The sequence below is a fragment of the Chiloscyllium punctatum genome, chromosome 29 (genome assembly GCF_047496795.1).
Source record: "Chiloscyllium punctatum isolate Juve2018m chromosome 29, sChiPun1.3, whole genome shotgun sequence".
Taxonomy (NCBI): domain Eukaryota; kingdom Metazoa; phylum Chordata; class Chondrichthyes; order Orectolobiformes; family Hemiscylliidae; genus Chiloscyllium; species Chiloscyllium punctatum.
In genome coordinates this window covers 65,600,264-65,621,100 of record NC_092767.1, presented here as the reverse complement: position 1 = coordinate 65,621,100, position 20,837 = coordinate 65,600,264, and the positions used below count along the sequence as shown (strand labels likewise).

General features: G+C 51.8%; 1 protein-coding gene across 8 annotated transcripts in view; it reads left to right on the top strand.

Annotated features, from left to right (window-relative positions):
• Nucleotides 1-20,837, top strand: part of LOC140454485 (homeobox protein Meis1-like) — a 442,925-nt gene that overhangs the window by 315,582 nt on the left and 106,506 nt on the right. For all 8 annotated transcript variants that reach the window (XM_072549266.1, XM_072549267.1, XM_072549268.1 and 5 more), the window contains exon 7: nt 5,583-5,691. In XM_072549266.1, coding sequence (XP_072405367.1) covers nt 5,583-5,691 — 109 coding nt within the window. The remainder of the gene's footprint in view (nt 1-5,582; nt 5,692-20,837) is intronic.

Here is a 20,837-nt window from a genome sequence, read left to right as displayed (position 1 = left end):
TATGGAGGGAAGGTCTTATGAGGAAAGCGTGAGGGACTCGAGGCTGTTTTCGTTAGAGAGAAGAAGGTTGAGGGGTGACTTAATTGAGACAAATAAGACAATCAGAGGGTTAGATAGGATGGACAGTGAGAGCCTTGTTCTTCTGATGGTGATGGCTGGCATGAGGGGACATAGCTTTAAATTGAGGGGTGATAGATATAGGACAGATGTCAGAGGTAATTTATTTACTCAGAAAGTAGCAGGGGCATGGAACGCACTGCCTACAATAGTAGTAGACTCGCCAACTTTAAGGGCATCTAAATGGTCATTGGATAGGCATATGGAGTCATGGAGTCATTGAGATGTACAGCAGGGAAACAGACCCTTTGGTCCAACCCGTCCATGCCGACCAGATATCCCAACCCAATCTCGTCCCACCTGCCAGCACCCAGCCCATATCCCTCCAAACCCTTCCTGTTCATATACCCACCCAGATACCTTTTAAATGTTATAATTGTACCAATCTCCACCACTTCCTCTGGCAGCTCATTCCATATACACACCACCCTCTGCGTGAAAAGGTTGCCCCATAGGTCTCTTTTATATCTTTCCCCTCTCACCCTAAACCTATGCCCTCTAGGTCTGGACTCCCCAACCCCAGGGAAAAGACCTTGTCTATTTATCCTATCCATGCCCCTCATGATTTTATAAACCTCTATAAGGTCACCCCTCAGCCTCCAACGCTCCAGGGTAAACAGCCCCAGCCTGTTCAGCCTCTCCCTGTAGCTCAAACCTCCAACCCTGGCAACATCCTTGTAAATCTTTTCTGATCCCTTTCAAGTTTCGCAACATTCTTCCGATAGGAATGAGACCAGAATTTCACGCAATATTCCAACAGTGGCCTAACCAATGTCCTGTACAGCCGCAACATGACCTCCCAACTCCTGTAGATGAGAATGGAACAGTGTGAGTAAGATAGGCTTCAGATTGGTAGCACAGGTCGGCACAACATCAAGGGCCGAAGGGCCTGGACTGTGCTGGAATATTCTATGTTCCATGTTGATTGTTAACTGCCCCCTGGACAGTTATGGAGGGGCAATAGTGTTAACTTCACCTCCAGTCAACAAACGATAAAAGAAAAATTGTCGAGATGTGGGAGTTGACGGTATTTACCACCTGTTCCTAATTGCCCTCGAGCTGAGTGTCACATCTGGCCTTTTCAGAGCGCAAGTAAGAGTCAACCACAGAGGTGGTTTGGATTAGGGTGGCTCAGTGGTTAGCACTGCTGCCTCACAGCTCCAGGGACCTGGGTTCGATTCCAGCCTCGGGCGACTGTCTGAGAGGAGTTTGCACGTTCTCCCCGTGTCTGCGTGGGTTTCCTCCCACAGTCCAAAGCTGCCCAGGATAGGGTGGATCGGCCATGCTAAATTGTCCACAGTGTTCAGGGATGTGTGGATGGAATGCGGGGATGGACCAAGGTGTGGGTCTGGGTGGGATGCTCTACGGGGGGGGGTTGGTGTGGACTCGATTAGCCAAATGGCCTGTTTCCACACTGCAGCGATTCTATGATTGTCAAATTTCTGAATGGATATCTTCTGTATTAATTACTGGAAACGTATGTTGTACCTGGGGTGATGTATACAAAACAGGAAATAATTGGAGGTGTGGTGGACAGCGAAGAAGATTACCTCACAGTACAACAGGATGTGGGCCAGATGGGCCAATGGGCTGAGAAGTGGCAGATGGAGTTTAATTCAGATAAATGCGAGGTGCTGCATTTTGGAAAGGCTGGACTTATACACTTAATGATAAGGTCCTAGGGAGTGTTGCTGAACAAAGAGACCTTGGAGTGCAGGTTCATAGCTCCTTGAAAGTGGAGTCGCAGGTCGATAGGATAGCGAAGAAGGTGTTTTGTAAGTTAGCCTTTATTGGTCAGAGTATTGAGTACAGGAGTTGGGAGGTCATGTTGCGGCTGTATAGGACATTGGTTAGGCCACTGTTGGAATATTGCATGCAGTTCTGGTCTCCTTCCTATTGGAAAGATGTTGTGAACCTTGAAAGGGTTCAGAAAAGATTGACAAGGATGTTGCCAGGGTTGGAGGATCTGAGCTACAGAGAGAGGCTGAACAGGCTGGGGCTGTTTTCCCTGGAGCGTCGGAGGCTGAGGAGTGACCTTATAGAGGTTTATAAAATTATGAGGGGCGTGGCTAGGATAAACAGACAAGGTCATTTCCCTGGGGGTGGGGGAGTCCAGAACAAGAGGGCATAGGTTTAGGGTGAGAGAGGGGAAAGATATAAAAGAGACCCAAGGGGCAACATTTTCACACAAAGGGTGGGACGTGTATGGAATGAGCTGCCAGAGGAAGTGGTGGAGGCTGGTACAATTACAACATTTAAAAGGCATCTGGATGGGTATATGAATAGGAAGGGTTTGGTGGGATATGGGCCGGGTGCTGGCAAATGAGACATCAATTTAGGATACCCAGTCGGCCTGGATGAGTTTCCGTGCTGTCCATCTGAATGAGTCAAATTGTAAATAAAGTTCAGAGAACCAGTAAAAAAAAGTCCGCGATATTGTTGTGGGGCTGGAGTCACATGTAGACCCAAGCAAGCAAGGATAGCAGATTTCTCTTCTGGTGAACTGGGGGTGGCACAGTGGCTTAGTGGTTAGCACTGCTGCCTCCCAGCACTAGGGACCTGGGTTCAATTCCACCCTCGGGCGACTCTCTGTGTGGACTTTGCACATTCTCCCCGTGTCTGCGTGGGTTTCCTCCCACAGTCCAAAGATATGCAGGTCAGGTGAATTGGCTGTGCTAAATTGCCCAGAGTGTTAGGTGCATTAGTCAGGGGTAAATGTAGGGGAATGGGTCTGGGTGGGTTGCTCTTCGGAGAGTGGGTGTGGACTTGTTGGGCCGAAGGGCCTGTTTCCACACTGTAGGGAATCTAATCTCATCTCAAAACTGGAGAATATCCACAAAAACGGGTGGTAGGTGTCACGATTACGGGGACAAGTTTTAATTCCAAATTTATATTCTACCAGTTGTCTGTGTGTGGGGGTTGGGATTGAGCCCACACCCCCTTGACTCAGTCTTTGAATGACCAAACAGGTGCTATTAACAGTTTGCCCTGCTCCCACTGCCCCCAGCATTCCACACCCCAGCACCTCAGTGATTTTCCACCCCCCCACCCACCCCCCAGGCAAAATTATTCCATTTTTGTCACACTCAGTCACAGTTCCCATCCTGCCCTTCAGCTCGTTGTGAACTCTATTCACGCAGGCCCCAGCAATCAGAGTTCTGGTTTGACGCGGTGATGTTTTCTTGGCTCCCAAGATGCTTTTCAGGATGACGTCACCCTGCTAAGCTCACTTAAACCCACGGTTGAATTGTGAAGGCAAGGTCCTGCACTTTATTTCAAAACCGAGGGGAGGTTTTGGGTTAGCACAGACTCTGCCTCCTCCTCCACCCACTCCAAGCTGCCGTTATATCTGTGTCTCCCAGAGGTCCCCTACGAAAATAGCAAGTGTGAGGGGGGAAACAAAAGACATCTGGTGGGTCAATCTTTGCACTTACCCTACTCTTGCCTGGCCTTTGTTAGCCAGTCCATTCCCGCTTCACCTTTGGATCCTGGTTGGATTCCGTGGTTCCTGCTGGGACGAGACTCAATGAGCAGACGGTCGTCAAGGCCGGAGCCGTTGGGTGGCCGCTGGCTATTCCACTTTGGGGGGCATCACAGCCAAGAGCAACCTTCACCTGTACCCAGTGTGTGCCCGACGCAGGTGCGCTTTTGGGATCGGACGTGGTTCAAGCGACCGAGAAGTGTGAACCCTTCCTGGGCTTACCCTCATTCAAGAGAATACAGAAAGCGCTGGAGAAACTCCCCCAGGTCTTGCAGCAACTGTGGAGAGAGAGAGAAAGGGAGAGAGAAAACGCAAAGATAATACTTCAAGTCTGGTCTTACCCACAACACGATTATAGTATAGTATCCCTACAGTGTGGAAACAGGCCCTTTGGCCCAACCAGCTTTCAAAGCATATCCCACCCAAACCTGTTCCCCATTAGTCTACATTTCCCCTGACTAATGGACCTATCCTACACATCCCTGAACACTACGGGGCCTCCTCCGCCCATGGCCAATTCACCCTGACCTGCACATCTTTGGATTGTGGGAGGAAACCAGAGCACCCAGAGGAAACCCACGCAGACACAGGGAGTATGTGCAAACTCCACACAGACAGTCGCCCGAGGTTGGAATCGAACCCAGGTCCCTGTGAGACAGCAGTGCTAACCACTGAGCCACCGTGCCACCGCAGGATTACCCCATGAATGAATAAAACAAAAGAAAAATTAAGTCACGTAGATAAAATATTAGGATTGATGACCAATGTTTTTTAGAACAAGATAGATGTAGAGTGGGTTAGGGAGGGCGCGCCAGAGGTTAAAGGTGAGGAGACAGATAGCACAGTGGTAAGGAGGATGTCGGTGAAAAGACATCTGCTGTCCTTACCCAGTCTGGCCTACACGTGACTCCAGACCAACAGCAATTGGCTCTTATCTGAGACACTGGCAAGACGCCAAGAGAGAAAAAAAAGTCAAAAAAAAGTGACACTTGGAAACAATTGGAGCTCTATTCTGAGGGAGATAGGATAAGGTGCCATTTGCAAGTTTCACTGTTTATTTTCCCCCCATTTCAAGGAAGGTTAGGCCTGAGCAGACTTGTCGTTGTTCCACATCCTCAGGAAAGAATTTAAAGAACTGATGTGCAAACTATCACCTCCTGGCAGCGGGAAATGGATACCACTTCAGAGAATGCCCATTTCCCCATGGATTTACATGAGGAACTGTGTGGTCCACTGCTGCTCCCATTCCCTATGAAGCCTACCCAAGAGGCCCGGCTCATACCGAGAGCACAGCACAGAATTTAGGCCCCATTATGGCCTTGTTTCTTTTGGGGCCTTGTGTTGAGCTGTCAGAAGGCCTTGGGTTAACTGAGCTCGGAGGTATTACGTCCGGGTTAACGAGAGGGTCACAACTTGGATCTGTGATTCCATCCACTTAGCGAATTGAAAGCGCCTAAGTGCAGAATTGACATGAAAAAGATCAATCTGTCATGACTGTAAGTGAAATCCAAGCACTGTATCTAATTCCTAATGAGACTGAATAAACTGAACACTCATTACAACCCTCAGGCCTTCTGTATGATATGAATTTGTGTATGAAACATATTAACGTGTAATAGGATTAACCACAAAGAGAAAAAGGATCCAACAATTATTGAGTCCCTTTCAGTGATGGGGTGGCTTTGGGCAGCTCTGAATCCACTAATTATTGCTGTCCATCATTAGCATAAAATCAACTTGCAGAGAAATATCTACGTTTTCCTTTCCGAGTTGGGATTTTCATGAAAGTAACCTGACTGTTTCTGCATTTCCTTAATTATTTTCTCTCACAGGCCCAGTTTCGGAAAGGATTCGAGGCCTAACCCCTCCCGCAAGCCTTGGCTGTTGCTTCTCACCAAAATGGCCGCCCCGTGTCTTTGTCGCTGTAAAATGGCCGCGCGCTGTCTGTCATTTGAGTGAACGGTTTCCCTCTTTGTCTCCGCAGAACCACTGGACCCGAGACCATGATGACACGGGGTCCACCCATTCGGGCACACCCGGGCCCTCCAGTGGGGGCCTCGCATCACACAGCGGGGACAACTGCAGTGAACAAGGTAACTCCCCGTCGCCACGGCGCTCTCTCTCGGTCTACTCCTGCGATCCCTCGTGGGGAAAGAGAAAACTGAAAGAAAAATGGTCGGTGTCTCCAGGAGGCTACCTTATATGGCATCTTTTTAACCATTATGGCATACGATAAGACGCCTACGTTCCAATAAGCCCCGAGTCCCACTGTAATTTTAGCCTACTCACCCGTGCGGGGAGGTAGGGTGGGGTGGGCAGGGGGATGGTGGAGGCGGGTGCAGAGTTCCCAATGCCTTCCTCCCCCCCGCCACCATCCCGCTGCCTCTGCACTTGGACTGGGCCGCAATGCCCACCGAGCTGAATAGTCACATTTGTTGAATGGCTTTTTGGACAAAGCCACTTGAAATACAGTCACCTCAGCCTGGGCGAACAGCTTCATTCAGGGCGTTCCAGGTGCTGTAGTATTCGTGTGAACCAATTGACCTGTGTGTATTAACCGGAATAACACATAACTCAGGAACAGGCCGTTCGGCCCAATGCACAGAGTCTTCCAGCAGCATGTCTCGTTTCCCTGAACCAAATCTGTCCAATTCAGCGAGCTCTGCATTAAAAATGTCCCTATGTGGAATACAGTTTCTCCTGAATTCCCTGTTGGATTGATGGGAGACTGTTGTCTTTAAGATTCCTGGTTTGGAACAGTTGGGATTACATTCTGTCTGCTTACGAAAGGAATGTGGTATGATTTTATGTCGAGGCTGCATTCCCCTGGATGGTTTCCGCAGACCGGGAAGGAGTCCAGAACCAGACGCCACACACTTTGAGAACTGAAGGCCTCAATGGGCCAGAAACGTTCACTTTGCTTTCTCTCTCTGCACGGATGCTGCCAGACCTGCCGGGTTTTGCTGGCAAGTTCTGTTTTTGTTTCGAATTTCCAGCGTCTGTAGTCCTTTTGAAGTTCCGTAGGGTGTTTTTTTCTCCCCCCCGCAATGTGAGAAGTAAGCCGTTTCGGACTGAGATGAGAGGAATTGTCTACGTCCAGAGAGTGGAATTCTCTGTCACAGAAAGTGGTTGAGGCCAGAGCATTGAAAGGATTCAAGAAGGAGTTAGATTGAGTTTCAAACGAATCAAAGAGTGTGGGGGAGGAAGTGGGAACAGGGGACTGACTTGGATGATCACCCTCTTGAATGGGGGAGCAGACTCGATGGGCTGATTGGCCTCCTCCCAATCCCATTTACTTCGTTTCTGTCAGGAATTGCATTTCCACTGAGTGAGGAGTAAAAGGGATGTTGATTCTGGAGGGACAGCGGAGCTCCCTAAACCTGTAAGGTCAGAGGTTAAGGTGACAGTCTCAAGCATTTCCAGGTCAGGTCTGGTGTGGGGTGAACAAACCGAAGGCCGCAAAAACATCAAATTGTTCGATGAGCCGGAATGTGAGTAAGTTTCTCTCCTGACGCTGAGGAAAGGGCAAACCTCAGGGTCAACGTGGTGAGAGGAAGGAAGTTATAATTTCGAGGCTTTGCTTCAGAACTCAAGGGAGCCGAGAAGGAGGTGGCCCTCAATACTGTCGAAAGCAGGATAGGAGAAACCAGATGAAGGAGAGAGTGAGGGGGTGGGGGTGATTCAACATAGCAGGCCAACCATTTTATATCCAAGATCTCCACCACCCAGAAGGACAAAGGCAGCAGATCCATGAGAACACCACCCCCTACAAGTTCCCCTCTGAGCCACTCGCCATCCTGACTTGGAAATATATCGCCGTTCCTTCAGGGAATCCTGGGATTCCCTCCCTCAGGGCATTGTGGGTCTACCCACCGCACATGGACTGCAGCGATTCAAGGAGGCAGCTCAACCCCCACCTTCTCAATGGGGTAACTAGGGAAGGGGCAACAAATATTGGGCCCAGCCAGCCATGAAGACGTGTCCTCCCGATGTGATGACCCTGGGCTGGTAGGTTGGCATTTCACGGTCGCCCCTTGATGCCCAGAGAAGTTGGGGGGAGGCTTTCTGTAGAGTTGGCATTGACAGTGGGGTGGGGGCAGCGGGGGGGGGAAGGGGAGGAGCGTGGGGTTCAAATCCCCGGCAAATGGTGGAATTTGAATTCAATCACAATCTGGAACTAAGACTGTGAAAGTGTTCAGCGGTTATTGTAAAGATCTCACTTGTTCACTGATGCCCCTATCGGAAAGCTAAACCTGCCGTTTCTAACCTGTTCTGGCTCACACGTGACTCCAAACCCACAACAATGTCAGAGTGAGTGTGGGGTTAGGGTTACCATTCCCTCCAGCAAGGATATGAAGGCTGGAGGTTTCTACAGAAGGCCAACAGCTCCCGGCTTGAAGGGATTATTCCAGTGCCATTCCCAGCGCCGACCAGGAGCCCATCGGAATGTCAGAGAATGGGAAGTTCCCCAGCCTCGAATCCTGTAGCAGTCTGATACACACCCCAGGACTGTACCCTCTCCCCATCGAACTCCCCAGAAAACCCACAGCTTTACAATGGCACAGCTTCCCCCCTCAACTTCACCGTCTCTGTCCTTCACATAACCCCTTCACTGCCCTCACACATCCCCCTTTCCCTCTCATTTCTCTCCTCACCATCTCCCCTTCTCCCTTCCCCTTCTCTCCCATTTTCCCCTCCCTCCTCCCCTTCTCCTCCACCTCTCCCTCCTTTTCCCCCCTCTCTTCCCTGCTCCCTCTCCTCATTTCCCCGTCTCCCTCTCCCTCCCATTTCCCCTCTCACCTCCCCCTCTCCCTCCCATTTCCCCCTCTCCTCACCCTCTCCCCCCTCTCCTCCCCCTCTCCCTCCCATTTCCCCTCTCTCCTCCCCCTCACCCTCCAATTTCACCTCTCTCCTCCCCCCTCCCATTTCCACTTTCCCCTCTCCGCTCCCACTCTTCCCTCCCCCTTCCCCCTCCTTCTCCCTCACATTTCCCCCTCTCCCCATCTCTTCTCCCTCCCATTTGCCCATCTCCTCCCCCTCTCCCTCCCATTTTCCCCTCTCCTCCCCCCTCCCTCCCATTTCCCCCCTCCCTCCCATTTCCCCCCTCCTCCTCCCTCCCATTTTCCCCTCTCCTCCCCCTCTCCCTCCCATTTTCCCCTCTCCTCCCCCCCTCCCTCCCATTACCCTCTTCCCTCCCCCTCCCTCCCATTTCCCCTCTCCCCTCCCTCTCTCCCTCCCATTTCCCCCTCTCCTCCTCCCTCGCTCCCATTTCCCCCTCTCCTCACCCTCTCCCCCCTCTCCTCACCCTCTCCCCTCCCCCTCTCCCCTCCCCATCCCTCCCTCCCATTTCCTCCTCTCCTCCCCCCTCCCCTCCCCCCTCCCCTCCCCCTCTCCCCTCCCCCTCTCTATCCTATTTCCCCTCTCCCCTCCCCCTCCCTCCCATTTCCTCCTCTCCTCCCCCCTCCCATTTCTTCCTCTCCTCTCCCTCTCCCTCACATTTCCCCCTCCCCTCCCCCTCTCCTCTCCCTCCTATTACCCCCATCCTCTCCCTCTCCCTCCCATTTCCCCTCTCCCCTCCCCTCTCCCTCCCATTTCCCCCTCCCCTCCCCCTCCTCCTCTCCCTCCCATTTCCCCTCCCCCTCCCCTCTCCCTCCCATTTCCCCTCTCCCCTCCCCCTCCCCCTTCCTATTTCTCCCTCCCCTCCCCTCTCCCTCCCATTTCCCCCTCCCCTCCCCCTCCTCCTCTCCCTCCCATTTCCCCTCTCCCCTCCCCCTCTCCCTCCTATTTCCCCTCTCCCCCTCCCCCTCCCCCTCTCCCTCCCATTTCCCCCCTCTCTCCTATTTCCCCTCTCCCCTCCCCATCCCTCCTATTCCCCTTTCCCCTCCCCTCTCCCTCCCATTTCCCCCTCCCCTCCCCCTCCTCCTCTCCCTCTCATTTCCCCTCTCCCCTCCCCCCTCCCCTCTCCCTCCCATTTCCCCTCTCCCCTCCCCCTCCCCCTTCCTATTTCTCCCTCCCCTCCCCTCTCCCTCCCATTTCCCCCTCCCCTCCCCCTCTCCCTCCCATTTCCCCTCTCCCCTCCCCCTCCCCCTTCCTATTTCTCCCTCCCCTCCCCTCTCCCTCCCATTTCCCCCTCCCCTCCCCCTCCTCCTCTCCCTCCCATTTCCCCTCTCCCCTCCCCCTCTCCCTCCTATTTCCCCTCTCCCCTCCCCCTCCCCTCTCCCTCCCATTTCCCCTCTCCCCTCCCCCTCCCCCTTCCTATTTCTCCCTCCCCTCCCCTCTCCCTCCCATTTCCCCCTCCCCTCCCCCTCCTCCTCTCCCTCCCATTTCCCCTCTCCCCTCCCCCTCTCCCTCCTATTTCCCCTCTCCCCTCCCCCTCCCCCTCTCCCTCCCATTTCCCCCCTCCCTCCTATTTCCCCTCTCCCCTCCCCATCCCTCCTATTCCCCTTTCCCCTCCCCTCTCCCTCCCATTTCCCCTCTCCCCTCCCCCCTCCCCCTCTCCCTCCCATTTCCCCTCTCCCCTCCCCTCTCCCTCCCATTTCCCCTCTCCTCTCCCCTCTCCCTCCCATTTCCACTCTCCCCTCCCCCTCCCCATTCCTATTTCTCCCTCCCCTCCCCCTCTCCCTCCCATTTCCCCTCTCCCCTCCCCCTCTCCCCTCTCCCTCTCTCCTCCTGCGTCCCTCCCATTTCCTCCTCCCCGTCCCCTCACTCATCCCCCCCCCTTTCTCCTCTTCCCATTTCCCCTCCTCCACCCTTCCTCATCTTGCCCCCTAGCCCTGCCCTCTCTCCCGCTCCTCTCTCTGACTCGTCGCTCCCCCCCACCCCACCCAACATCTTCCCCCCTTTCCATCTCCCCATCCCCCCTCGTCGCCCTCTTTGAGCAGTTCCCAGAACTTCCTTCCAAACTGAAAAAAAACCCAGACAACGGGGGAAGAGCTGGCTTTGTAACTTTAATTATTCTTGCATTTTTAAAGAGGGCCTGGTCTCTCCTCCTCTCTCCCCGTTTAGATAATAACTTGCAGGTCTACACATCATTAAACATTTAGCGATCCAAACCATCCCACATCGGGAGGTCAACCGTGAGAGGCGAGCACAGCGCTAAGAGAAACCGAGCTGGAGGCCTGGTACCAGTCTCCACTCCAGTCTGGGACTTTAAACCAGCAGGGATTCCTGGGCTCTGAACTTCATCAGAATTCACAGCTTAATCAATGAACTATTGGAGGAATAATTAAAGGCCCAAAGAGGAGAAATCAGCATCATTTTTAATTTAACATCCACGGGAGCAGTGATCTCTCTCTTACCAGGCAGGTAGATTGGGAATCACAGCGAGTTAATGAGAAAGACAATGTTCGGAGAGGTTTAAAGATTTGTCAATGCAGTGAGGCAGGAACTGCTGGGGATTGGGAGCTGCGCACACACACACACACACACACACACACACACACACACACACACACACACCCCCACACACACACACACACCCACACACACACACACACACACACACACTCACACACACACACACACACCCACACACACACACACCCACACACACACACACACACACACACACACACACCCACACACACCCACACACACACACACACACGCGATCAGGATTCGTTCCCTGCCTTTGTGAGGGCTTCAGCAGGAAATAGGTTTCGCTCTGTGTAAAGCCTGACTGGGAGTGTGTGCTTGTGCACGCGTGTGTGTGTGTGTGTGTGTGTATACGTACACGTGTGAGTGTGTATATTCACGTGTGGGTATATATACACGTGTGTCTATGTATGTATGCAAGGGTTTGTGTGTATATGTACACATGTGTAAATACACGTGTATGTGTGTCTATATATGTGCATAAGTGTGTGTGTACATAGTGTGTATGTATATTCAAATATGAACGTGTACTTAAATACATATGTGTATGTATATCATATATACACATGTGATAATGTGTATATAAATACGTATATGTGTGTATATACATGCATGTGTAAGTGTGTATATACACTTGTATCTAGGTCTGTGTGTACGTGTGAATGTGTGTATATATGTATACATGTGTGAATGTGTAAATAAATATATATGTGTGTATACAGACATTTATGTATATATACATGTGTGCAAGTGTGTGTATATGCATGTGTGCTTGTGTGGATATACATGTGGGTGTAAGTATGTGTGTAAATGCACGTGTGTACATATATGTGTATATACATGTGTGTGCATGTACACACATCTCAAGGAGAGAGAGGAATGGGAGGGGAGAGGGAGGGGGGAAATGAGAGGGAGAGGGGGAGGGGAGATGGGAAATGGGAGGGAGAGGGGAAATGGTTTGGGTGAAGGAGAGAGGGGAAATGGGAGTTCGAGAGATGGGAGAGGGGAAGTGGGAGGGAGAGATCGAGTACATATATGTGGGTATGTAGATGTGTGTTTGGTGTGTGCATGCACTTGTCTGTGTGTATACATGTGTGTGAGTATAAATAGTTTTTAACATTTCATTCATGGGATGTGGGTGTCCCTGGCTATGCCAGCATTTCTTGCCTATCCCTAATTGGCACAAGAGTAGGTTTGGAGTCACCTGTAGGCCAGACTGGGTAAAGATAGCAGTACATCCACCCTACTGCTACTGGGCGTCGGTGGTGGAGGGAGGGGATGTTTGTGGATGTGGAGTCAATCAAGTGAACTGCTTTATCCTGGATGGTGTCGAGCTTCTTGAGTGTTGTTGGAGCTGCCCCCATCCAGGGGCAAGTGAGGAGTATTCTGTGGCTCCTCCTTTAAGCCTTGTCAGTGGTGGGGAGGCAGGAGATGAGTTATTCACTGCAGCATTTCCCAACCTCGGACCTGCTGGTTATCCCTGTATTTATACAGTGAGTCCAGTTGAGTTTCTGGTCAAGGGTGACCCCTATGATGTTGATAGTGCAGGATTCAAAGATGGTAACACCACTGAATGTCAAGGAACGAGGTGAAGATTGTCTCTTGTTTGATTAGCTCCTGGCATTTGTGTGGTGCAGGTATTACTTACATAGAATGCGGCACAGTGTAGCATGGGAACAGGCCCTTCGGCCTATCAGGTCTGTGCCAACCATGATGCCAGTTTAAACTAATCCCATCTGCCTACACATATCCCTCCATTCCGGGCCTATCCATGTCTAAAAGCCTCTTAAAAGTTGCTATTCTATCTGTTTCTGCCCCCTCCCCTGGCAGCATGTTCCAGGCACCTATAACCCTCTGTGTATAAAAAAAATCCCTCACACATCTCCTTTAAACATTCCCCCCCTCTCACCTTAAAGCTATGCTCGCTAGTATTTGGCATCTCCATCCTGGGAGAAAGACTCCGCCCTATCCATGCCCCTGATAATTGTATATCTGTCTCTCAGCTCATCCCTCAGCCTCCTGGCGAAAACAATTCAACTTTGTCTGACCTCCCCTTATCGCTGATACATTTCATTCCAGGCGACCTCGTGGTTAAACCTCTTGTGCACCTTCTCCAAAGCCTCCACACCCTTGCGGTGACCAGAACTGCACTCAGTACCCCAAATGTGGCCCGAAGTAAAGTTCTGCACAGCTGCACCATGACTTGCCAACTTTTATATGCCCTCAATGGTGAGGGCAAACACGCCCTACGCCTCCTTTACCACCTTATCCACTTCTGTTGCCACTTTCCGGGAGCTCCAGGCCTGCAACCCAAGATCCCTCTGGATATCAACGCTCCAAAGGATCCTGCCATTGGAATTTCCTCCTGCATTTGACCTGTCCAGAATCATTTCTTCACAATTTCCTAGATTAGTCTCCAGCTGGCACTACTCTGCCCAGCTTTCCAACCATATCGATATCCTCCTCTATCCTTTTGCATCCTTCCTCACTATCCACAATCTTGTCGATGTTTGTGGCTTTAACCTTACTAATCAGACCACCTCCAGGTCCCAGCTATCTCCCTTCCTGCCTCCCTCAGTATCCTGGGATAGATCCCATCAGGGCCTGCGGGGGGGGGGGGGAATTGGCTACCTTAAATGTTTCTCAAAACACTCACCAGCTCTTCCTGAAACGAGAGTGTGGAGCTGGAAAAGCACAGCTGGAGGATCAGGAGAGTCGATGTTTCGGGCACGAACTCTTCATCAGGAAAAGGGCTCATGACCAAAACCTCGATTCTCCTGCTCCTCGGATGCTGCCCGACCGGCTGTGCTTTTCCAGCACCACACTCTCGACTCTGATCGCCAGCATCTGCGGGCCTCACTTTCTCCTTGCTCTTTCTTAATATGGATTTGTCCTAGAATATTAACATACCCATCCCCCACCCCGAATCTCACCAACATCCACGTCCTTTTCCTCAGTGAATACCATTGTGAAGTACTCACTAAGGACCTCACTCAGTTATAGAACGATAGAGATGTACAGCACAGAAACAGACCCTTCGGCCCAACTCGTCCATGCTGACCAGATATCCCAACCTAATCTAGCTTTAGTTCTACACATAAATGCCCTCCTTTAGACCTACCCTTTCCCACAAATTCCTAAAATATGGATAACATGCCTTCAGATTCTCCCTAATCCTAATTGTCAAGGACATTTCACGGTCCCTTTTCTCCTTCGAAATTCCTTGTTTAAGTTATTCCCTGCTTCCTTTATATTGCTTCAGGGCCTTGTCTAAATTTCAGTTTCTTAAATCTTACACCTGCTTCCTTTTTCTCAGCTTGCAATATCTCTTGCCGTCCAGCGTTCCTGAATCCGGCTATCCTCACCTTCCAGGCTCACAGAAACACAGCTGCTCCTGAACTCTGATTGTCCGGCCTTTCAAAAGCTCCCACACGTCAGGCGAAGATTCACCCTCAATCAGCCGCTCCCCCTCCCCTCCCACCTTCCCCCACCCCCCCCCACCCCAAGCCCCAATCCAATTTCCCCAACTCCTGCCTAACATTTGCCTTCCCCCAGTTTGTCACCCCAGGACTCGACTTAACATCTTCTCTGACAATCATAAAACTTGCAGAATTATGATCACTGTTTCCAAAAGGCTCCCCCTGAAGTTTCGATCACCCTGACAGGCTCATTCCCAAAAACAAAGTCTCGTTCAGTCCCTTCCCTTGCTGGATTGTCTACGTATTGTTTCAAGAACCCCTCGTAACAAATTCTGCCCATCCAAGTCCCTGGTACTAAGGGAGTCCCAGTCAATATTGACACTAAAGTCACCCACTACGTTCTTGCCTGATCTGCTTACATATCTGCTCCTCTATCTCCTGCTGGCTATTGGAAGGCCGATAGTATAACCCCATCATAATGACGGCACCTTTCCTATTCTACCCATAAGGCCTTGCTGGATGAGTCCTCCAAGATGGCCTCTCTCAGTGTGGCTGTAGCATTCTCCTCAATCAGTCATACAACCCCCCCACCCCTTTTACATCTTTCCCGTAGAATCCCAGAATCTCTACAGCGCGGAAGGAGGCCGTTCGGCCTGTCAAGTCCACCCCGCCCCTCTGGAGAGCATCCCACCCTGTAACCCTGCATTTTCCATGGCCAGTCCACCCTAACCCACACATCCCTGAACACTATAGACAATTCAGCATGGTCAATCCACCCTGACCTGCGCATTTTCGGACTGTGGGAGGAAACCGGAGCGGCCAGAGGAAACCCACACGGATGAGGGGAGAATGTGCAAACTCCACACAGACAGTCGCCCGAGGCTGGAATTGAACTGGGGTTCCCTGGCGCTGTGAGGCAGCAGCGCTAACCACTGACTGAAACATCTAAACCTTGGAAAGTTGAGCTGTCCTTCTCTCCATCAAGTAATGGCTACCTCATCACAGTCTGATGGACTAATCCAGGCCCTAAACTCATCTGCCTGACCTGTTGTAGTTAAAGTAAACACACTTCAGACTGCCAGTCCCAAAATTAAACTGGCCCTGCCTGTTCCTTCTATTGGACTGACTTGAGTCAAACATTAACCTTCTCCTCAAGCCCTCCACATGCTGATCTACTGCTCTGCTTTCCTGCCCCCACCCCGTGCCACCCTAGTCTAAACCGTCTCGAGTGGCACTAGCAAACCTCTCTGCCAGGGGAGTGGCTCCCCCAGTATCCCTGAAGCAGGAATCCAAAAGCCCAGGCTGGTTTCTGGGGGACGTGGATTAGAATCCCGACTCGGTGGAGCTTGAGATCCCGAATTAGAGAGCAGCGCGGGGTCTGTAAAACCAGTCAGCGATTGTCGTTAAACCCCGCCCCCCCCCCCCCCCCCCCGTCTAGTTTGCTATTGCCTTGGTGGGGACGTGTGTCCGCCATCTTTACCCAGTCTGGCCTACATGTGACTCCAGGCCTGCAGCAGAGCTGTTGACCCTGAAATAGCTTAACGAGACGTGGGGCAATTAGAGACAGGGAAATAGTGCTGACCTTGCCACATCCCATGACAGATTTTGTTGTCACGGGTCTTCAATTACAGGAGTACAGTGACAAGTGTCTAATGTCTTCCGTCCTCGGCACCATCTCAGGTACAAAGTGGTCAAAGGAACAGAGTTATGCTCGACCTTCGTGGGATAAATAGACTTTTTTTTTATTTATCACCCGATGAGGGCATCGCTGGCTATACCAGCATTTATTGCCCATCTTTAATTACCCAGAGGGCAGTTCAGAGTCAACCTCATTGCTGTGGGTCTGGAGTCACATGTAGGCCAGACCACATAACGAAGGCAGTTTCCTTCCCTAATGGACATTAGTGAACCAGATGGGTTTTGGTACATGGTCATCATTAGACTCTTAATTCCAGAATTTTCTGCGAGGGGCAGGATTCGACCCGGGTCCCCGGAACATTGCCTGGGTCTCTGGATTCACATTCCAGTGATAATACCACTAGGCCTTGGCCTAGTTAACCTTAAGGACCTTTTCTGCATCAACTCATAAAATACTGGAATGAAGTTCAAAGTTCAACAGTCTTTGATGAGTCCTCTGCTTAGCTCACTCTCTCGCAGGCCTCAGCTACCTGTTCTTAACATCGCCATGGTTACCGAGAGAACTTCCCCATCGTTTGCTCTTCCCCTGTCAATGTCATCGCTGTCTCTGAGCACCTTGTGTCGTCGAAAGGCACCTGGACGTTACTTAGTTAATAGGCACCAGGCAAAGGAAAGGGGATGTTGTTGTGAGGAGGGGGAGTGGGGAGAAAAAGAGGCGGATTAAAATGGGGAGGGGGTGAGGAACGAGCCTGGAATGGGCGATGAAGACGGAGCTGAGTTTTCCTAATCACAGCTGGAGTGAACGGCACAGTATTGAGGGAGGAGATGCGAACCCAAAGGGTGGTGCTTTAACGGGCCCTAGCGGTGGTAAGGGCAGATGGACGAGATGTTCTCATTAGGCTGCATTCGGACAAGGCGCCACCGACCGAAGCTGTGATCAGAGATACACCCTCTGCCTCCAGCACGTTCTCGGGGAGTGCTGGAGGCAGACAGAGCAGGGACTGACGAACAGGAGCGAGAGGTCAGAGGGCGATCGGGGACAGGCTCGCTCTCTGAGAGTAGCACCCAGCACGTGAGCTGCCGTGATTAAACGGACGGTGGCGGGGGGGTGGGGGAGTGGGGGCCAATAATTGAAGGAAGGAGCATCTCAGTCTGAGTCGAAGCTGCTTCAACACGGGCACGGTGATCATGGTGAGCTGGGAGGGGAGGGGATCAATTCCCTCCGATGGCCTGGGACAGAGAATGTACCCATCATGCAGCGGGCACGCAGGATGGCTGAAACCCCAGAGACCCAGTCAGAGAATAAATCACCCTCCCCCGCAAGATGGCCGAGATGGGAGATCACGTCCAGGGGCTTGGAGATCAAGAGTTAGATTGGTGTTGCAAAATGCTTCAGGAATTAGTGTGTCATCTGCCAGGGATCTGCTGTTCCCAGAGTCCAGAGGATAGAGAGAGAGAGAGAGAGAGAGAGAAATCCCTCATCGGGAAGGTTAAACTAATGGCATTTGTTGTGTTGTTGCCAGGATGGACAACAAATGCAGGCCTAGCCTGTGACGTGCACATCCCACAAGGGAATAAAAGAATGTGACAGGGATGGAGAGGGCAGGAGAACGAGCGAGGAATCGTCCAATTAAATAATAAGGAGCTGATTTGCTTCTTGATTGGTGTACGGACCGAGCGTTAATGGGAAATTGGGACTGGCTGACTTGGAAATATATCGGTGTTCCTTCAGTGTCGCAGTCTCGGAATACTCTCCCCAAGGGCATTGTGGGTCTACCTACCTACAGCAGTGGTTCAAGATGGCAGCTCACCATCACCTTCTCAAGGGGCAACTAGGGAGGGGGTAATAAATCATGGCCCAGCCAGCAATCCCAACATCTCATGAGTGGAAAAAGGATAGATTTGAGAGTGGGGTGGATGGGATTGGAGGTGGATGGGACTGGGGATGGATGGGACTGGGGGTGGATGGGACTGGATGGGACTGGGGATGAATGGGACTGGGGATGGATGGGACTGGGGGTGGATGGGACTGGGGATGAATGGAACTGGGAGGAGGGTGGGACTGGGGGTGGATGGGACTGGATGAAGGATGGGACTGGGGCAGGGGGGTGCTCTTGACCCTCAGCAGTGATGGCGAGAGTGAGGGGGAGGGTTGCTGGGACTCTGAGAGGAGTCTGCAGGGAGGCAATGGTTATGGGGGAGAAGGGGGGTAAATCCAGGATTGGGGAGTGGAGAGCATGGGAGGGGAACAAGGAAGGCAGGCTTTGGGGATGTGATGGAGTGTGACATGTTCAAAGTGACAGGTACGATTGGATCCAGTGGTTAGTGGGTGTGGTCTGTGATACAGCCATGACTCTGCCCCTCTCCACAGTGTCAATGTGAGGGAGCGTTGGACATTCCTCTGTCCCTCTCCCCCCAGTACCCAACTCATTCACAACGGCCATAGATTGCACGCTGTAGATCCACTGTCGATCACTTTGTCTCAGACTCAGTGCCTACCTGGCTGTCTCTCTGTTCTCAGTCTCTGAGGCGTGGTTCAACCTGCCATCAAACAGGCTCAGTCAGTCACACGAGGCCGGGTGTAATGAGTCCTGGGTTGGAGGATCCCGGAGGATCCCGGATTGTTAGAGAGGGGCAGGAGCAGGCCTCAAAATAACAAGGGGGCGGCAGATCTCGGACTGAGTTGAGGAGGAACCTCTTCACCCAAAGGGATGTGGATCTGTGGGATTCCCCGCCCAGTTGGGGTTACCTCATTGAAAGTCTTTAAGGCAAAGACAGATTTTTGAACAGTAAAGGAATTAAGTGAGAGGGAGGACTGAGGCCCTGAAGAGCTCAGCCATGATTTTATTAAATGGTAGAGCAGGCTGGAAGGGCCCAGATGGCCTACTCCTGGTTCTGATGTTCCCCTCCTCCTCCTCTAGCCTCGGAGCTGTTCCAGTCTGAATCAGTTGGCAAATCATTCCTTCATTAACACAGCCTTGCTAATTGGTCCCCTCGCTAATTTGAGCCGCACATGCTGAACGCATTAGTCTCCCATTGTATTCAGACCCTGCAGCAGAATCCCACCTGAAGATGTCTCTTTCCCTCACTGCCACGGCCTCCCCCCCTGCCAAAAATACCAGATGGGGGGGGGGAGGATGTTGGTGGATCCTTAAACACCTTCCCCGAACTAACTCCTTGCCCAAGTCACTGAGAGGTGGAATAAGGGGGAGGCGGGAGGGAGGTGGTTAATTGTGGGTCTTGTGAGACGTAATTACTTCAGAATTCAAACTACTGTCCCCTGCATGTGCAGATGTGCACAAAGAGAACATTTCGTTTCAGGGAAAGCTGGACTAACGCGTGAGGGGGAGAGCAGAGGAGAAGGAAGCGCAGCCCCGGGGGCGAGAAGAGGGAAGGTCCGCCCCAGACCCACGCGGTCCGTGAACGCCATCCCAGGCCCAGTTGGGCAGAATCACAGGGGGATTTGGCACGGCCCAATTGGGAGTTGGGGCGGGGGAGGGATACAGAGATGAGCACCATGCCCTGAGGACAATCCAACAACAACAACAACAACAACCCCTTGCAGTTGATTTAGCGCCCAAGGCTCGCACGCCGCGGAGGCGGGGCACTCACGGAATGAATGAGCCACACAGAGAAATCGGTGTCCCAAAGTGCGGCTGGAGAGGCAGGTTTCAGGATGGAGAGCGTGGGGGATATTGGTGGAATCCCAGAGTTCCAGGGGGCTGAAGTCATCAACATTGGAGTGAAGAACATTGGGGTTTTTAAAAAAGATTTGTTCATGCACTGCTGGCCAGGCCAACATTTATTGCCTGTCCCTAATTGCCCAGAGGGCAGTTAAGAGCCAACCCACATTGCCTGTGGGTCTGGAGTCACGTGTAGGTCAGACCGAGTAAGGACGGCAGCTTCCTTCTCTGAAAGACAGATGGGGCTTTTCCAACAACGGTCATCACATGACTCTTAATTCCAGATGTTTACTGAACTCAGTGCTGTGGTGGGATTCAAACCCAGGTGCCCAGAGCATTAACAGTCCAGTGATAATACCACCAGACCATTGCCTCCCCTGTATGTGCAGAAAGGCCTGTAGCAGTGGGACTGAGAGTTGAACCTTACCAAGAAAGCGTAAGGCAAAATCTGTTAAATGTGTGAATGAGACGTGTTGATCCAACCCATCGTGGTCCCTTTTAGATGAGATGAGACTCCCCACAGTGTGGAAACAGGCCCTTCGGCCCAACAAGTCCATACCGACCCTCCGAAGAGTAACCCACCAACACCCATTCCTTCTGATTAATGCACCTATCACTATGGGCAATTTAGCATGGCCAATTCACCCTGACCTGTACGTGGTGGGTGGCACGGTGGCTCAGTGGTTAGCACTGCTGCCTCACAGCGCCAGAGACCCGGGTTCAATTCCCGCTTCAGGTGACTCTGTGTATGGAGTTTGCACGTTCTCCCCGTGTCTGCGTGGGTTTCCTCCGGGTGCTCCGGTTTCCTCCCACAGTCCAAAGATGTGCAGGTCAGGTGAATTGGCCATGCTAAATTGCCCGTAGTGTTAGGTGAAGGGGTAAATGTAGGGGAATGGGTCTGAGTGGGTTGCTCTTCGGAGGGTCAATGGGGACTTGTTGTGCCGAAGGGCCTGTTTCCACACTGTAAGTAATCTAAGAATCTTTGGATTGTGGGAGGAAACCAGAGCAATCCCATGCAGACACGTGGAGAATGTGCAATATGGAAGTCCTCAATGACCATTTCTAACACTTTTCGGGTTTGTTTTTTGACTGGTTTCTCCCTCTCGAAACCGAACAGAGTTTAGC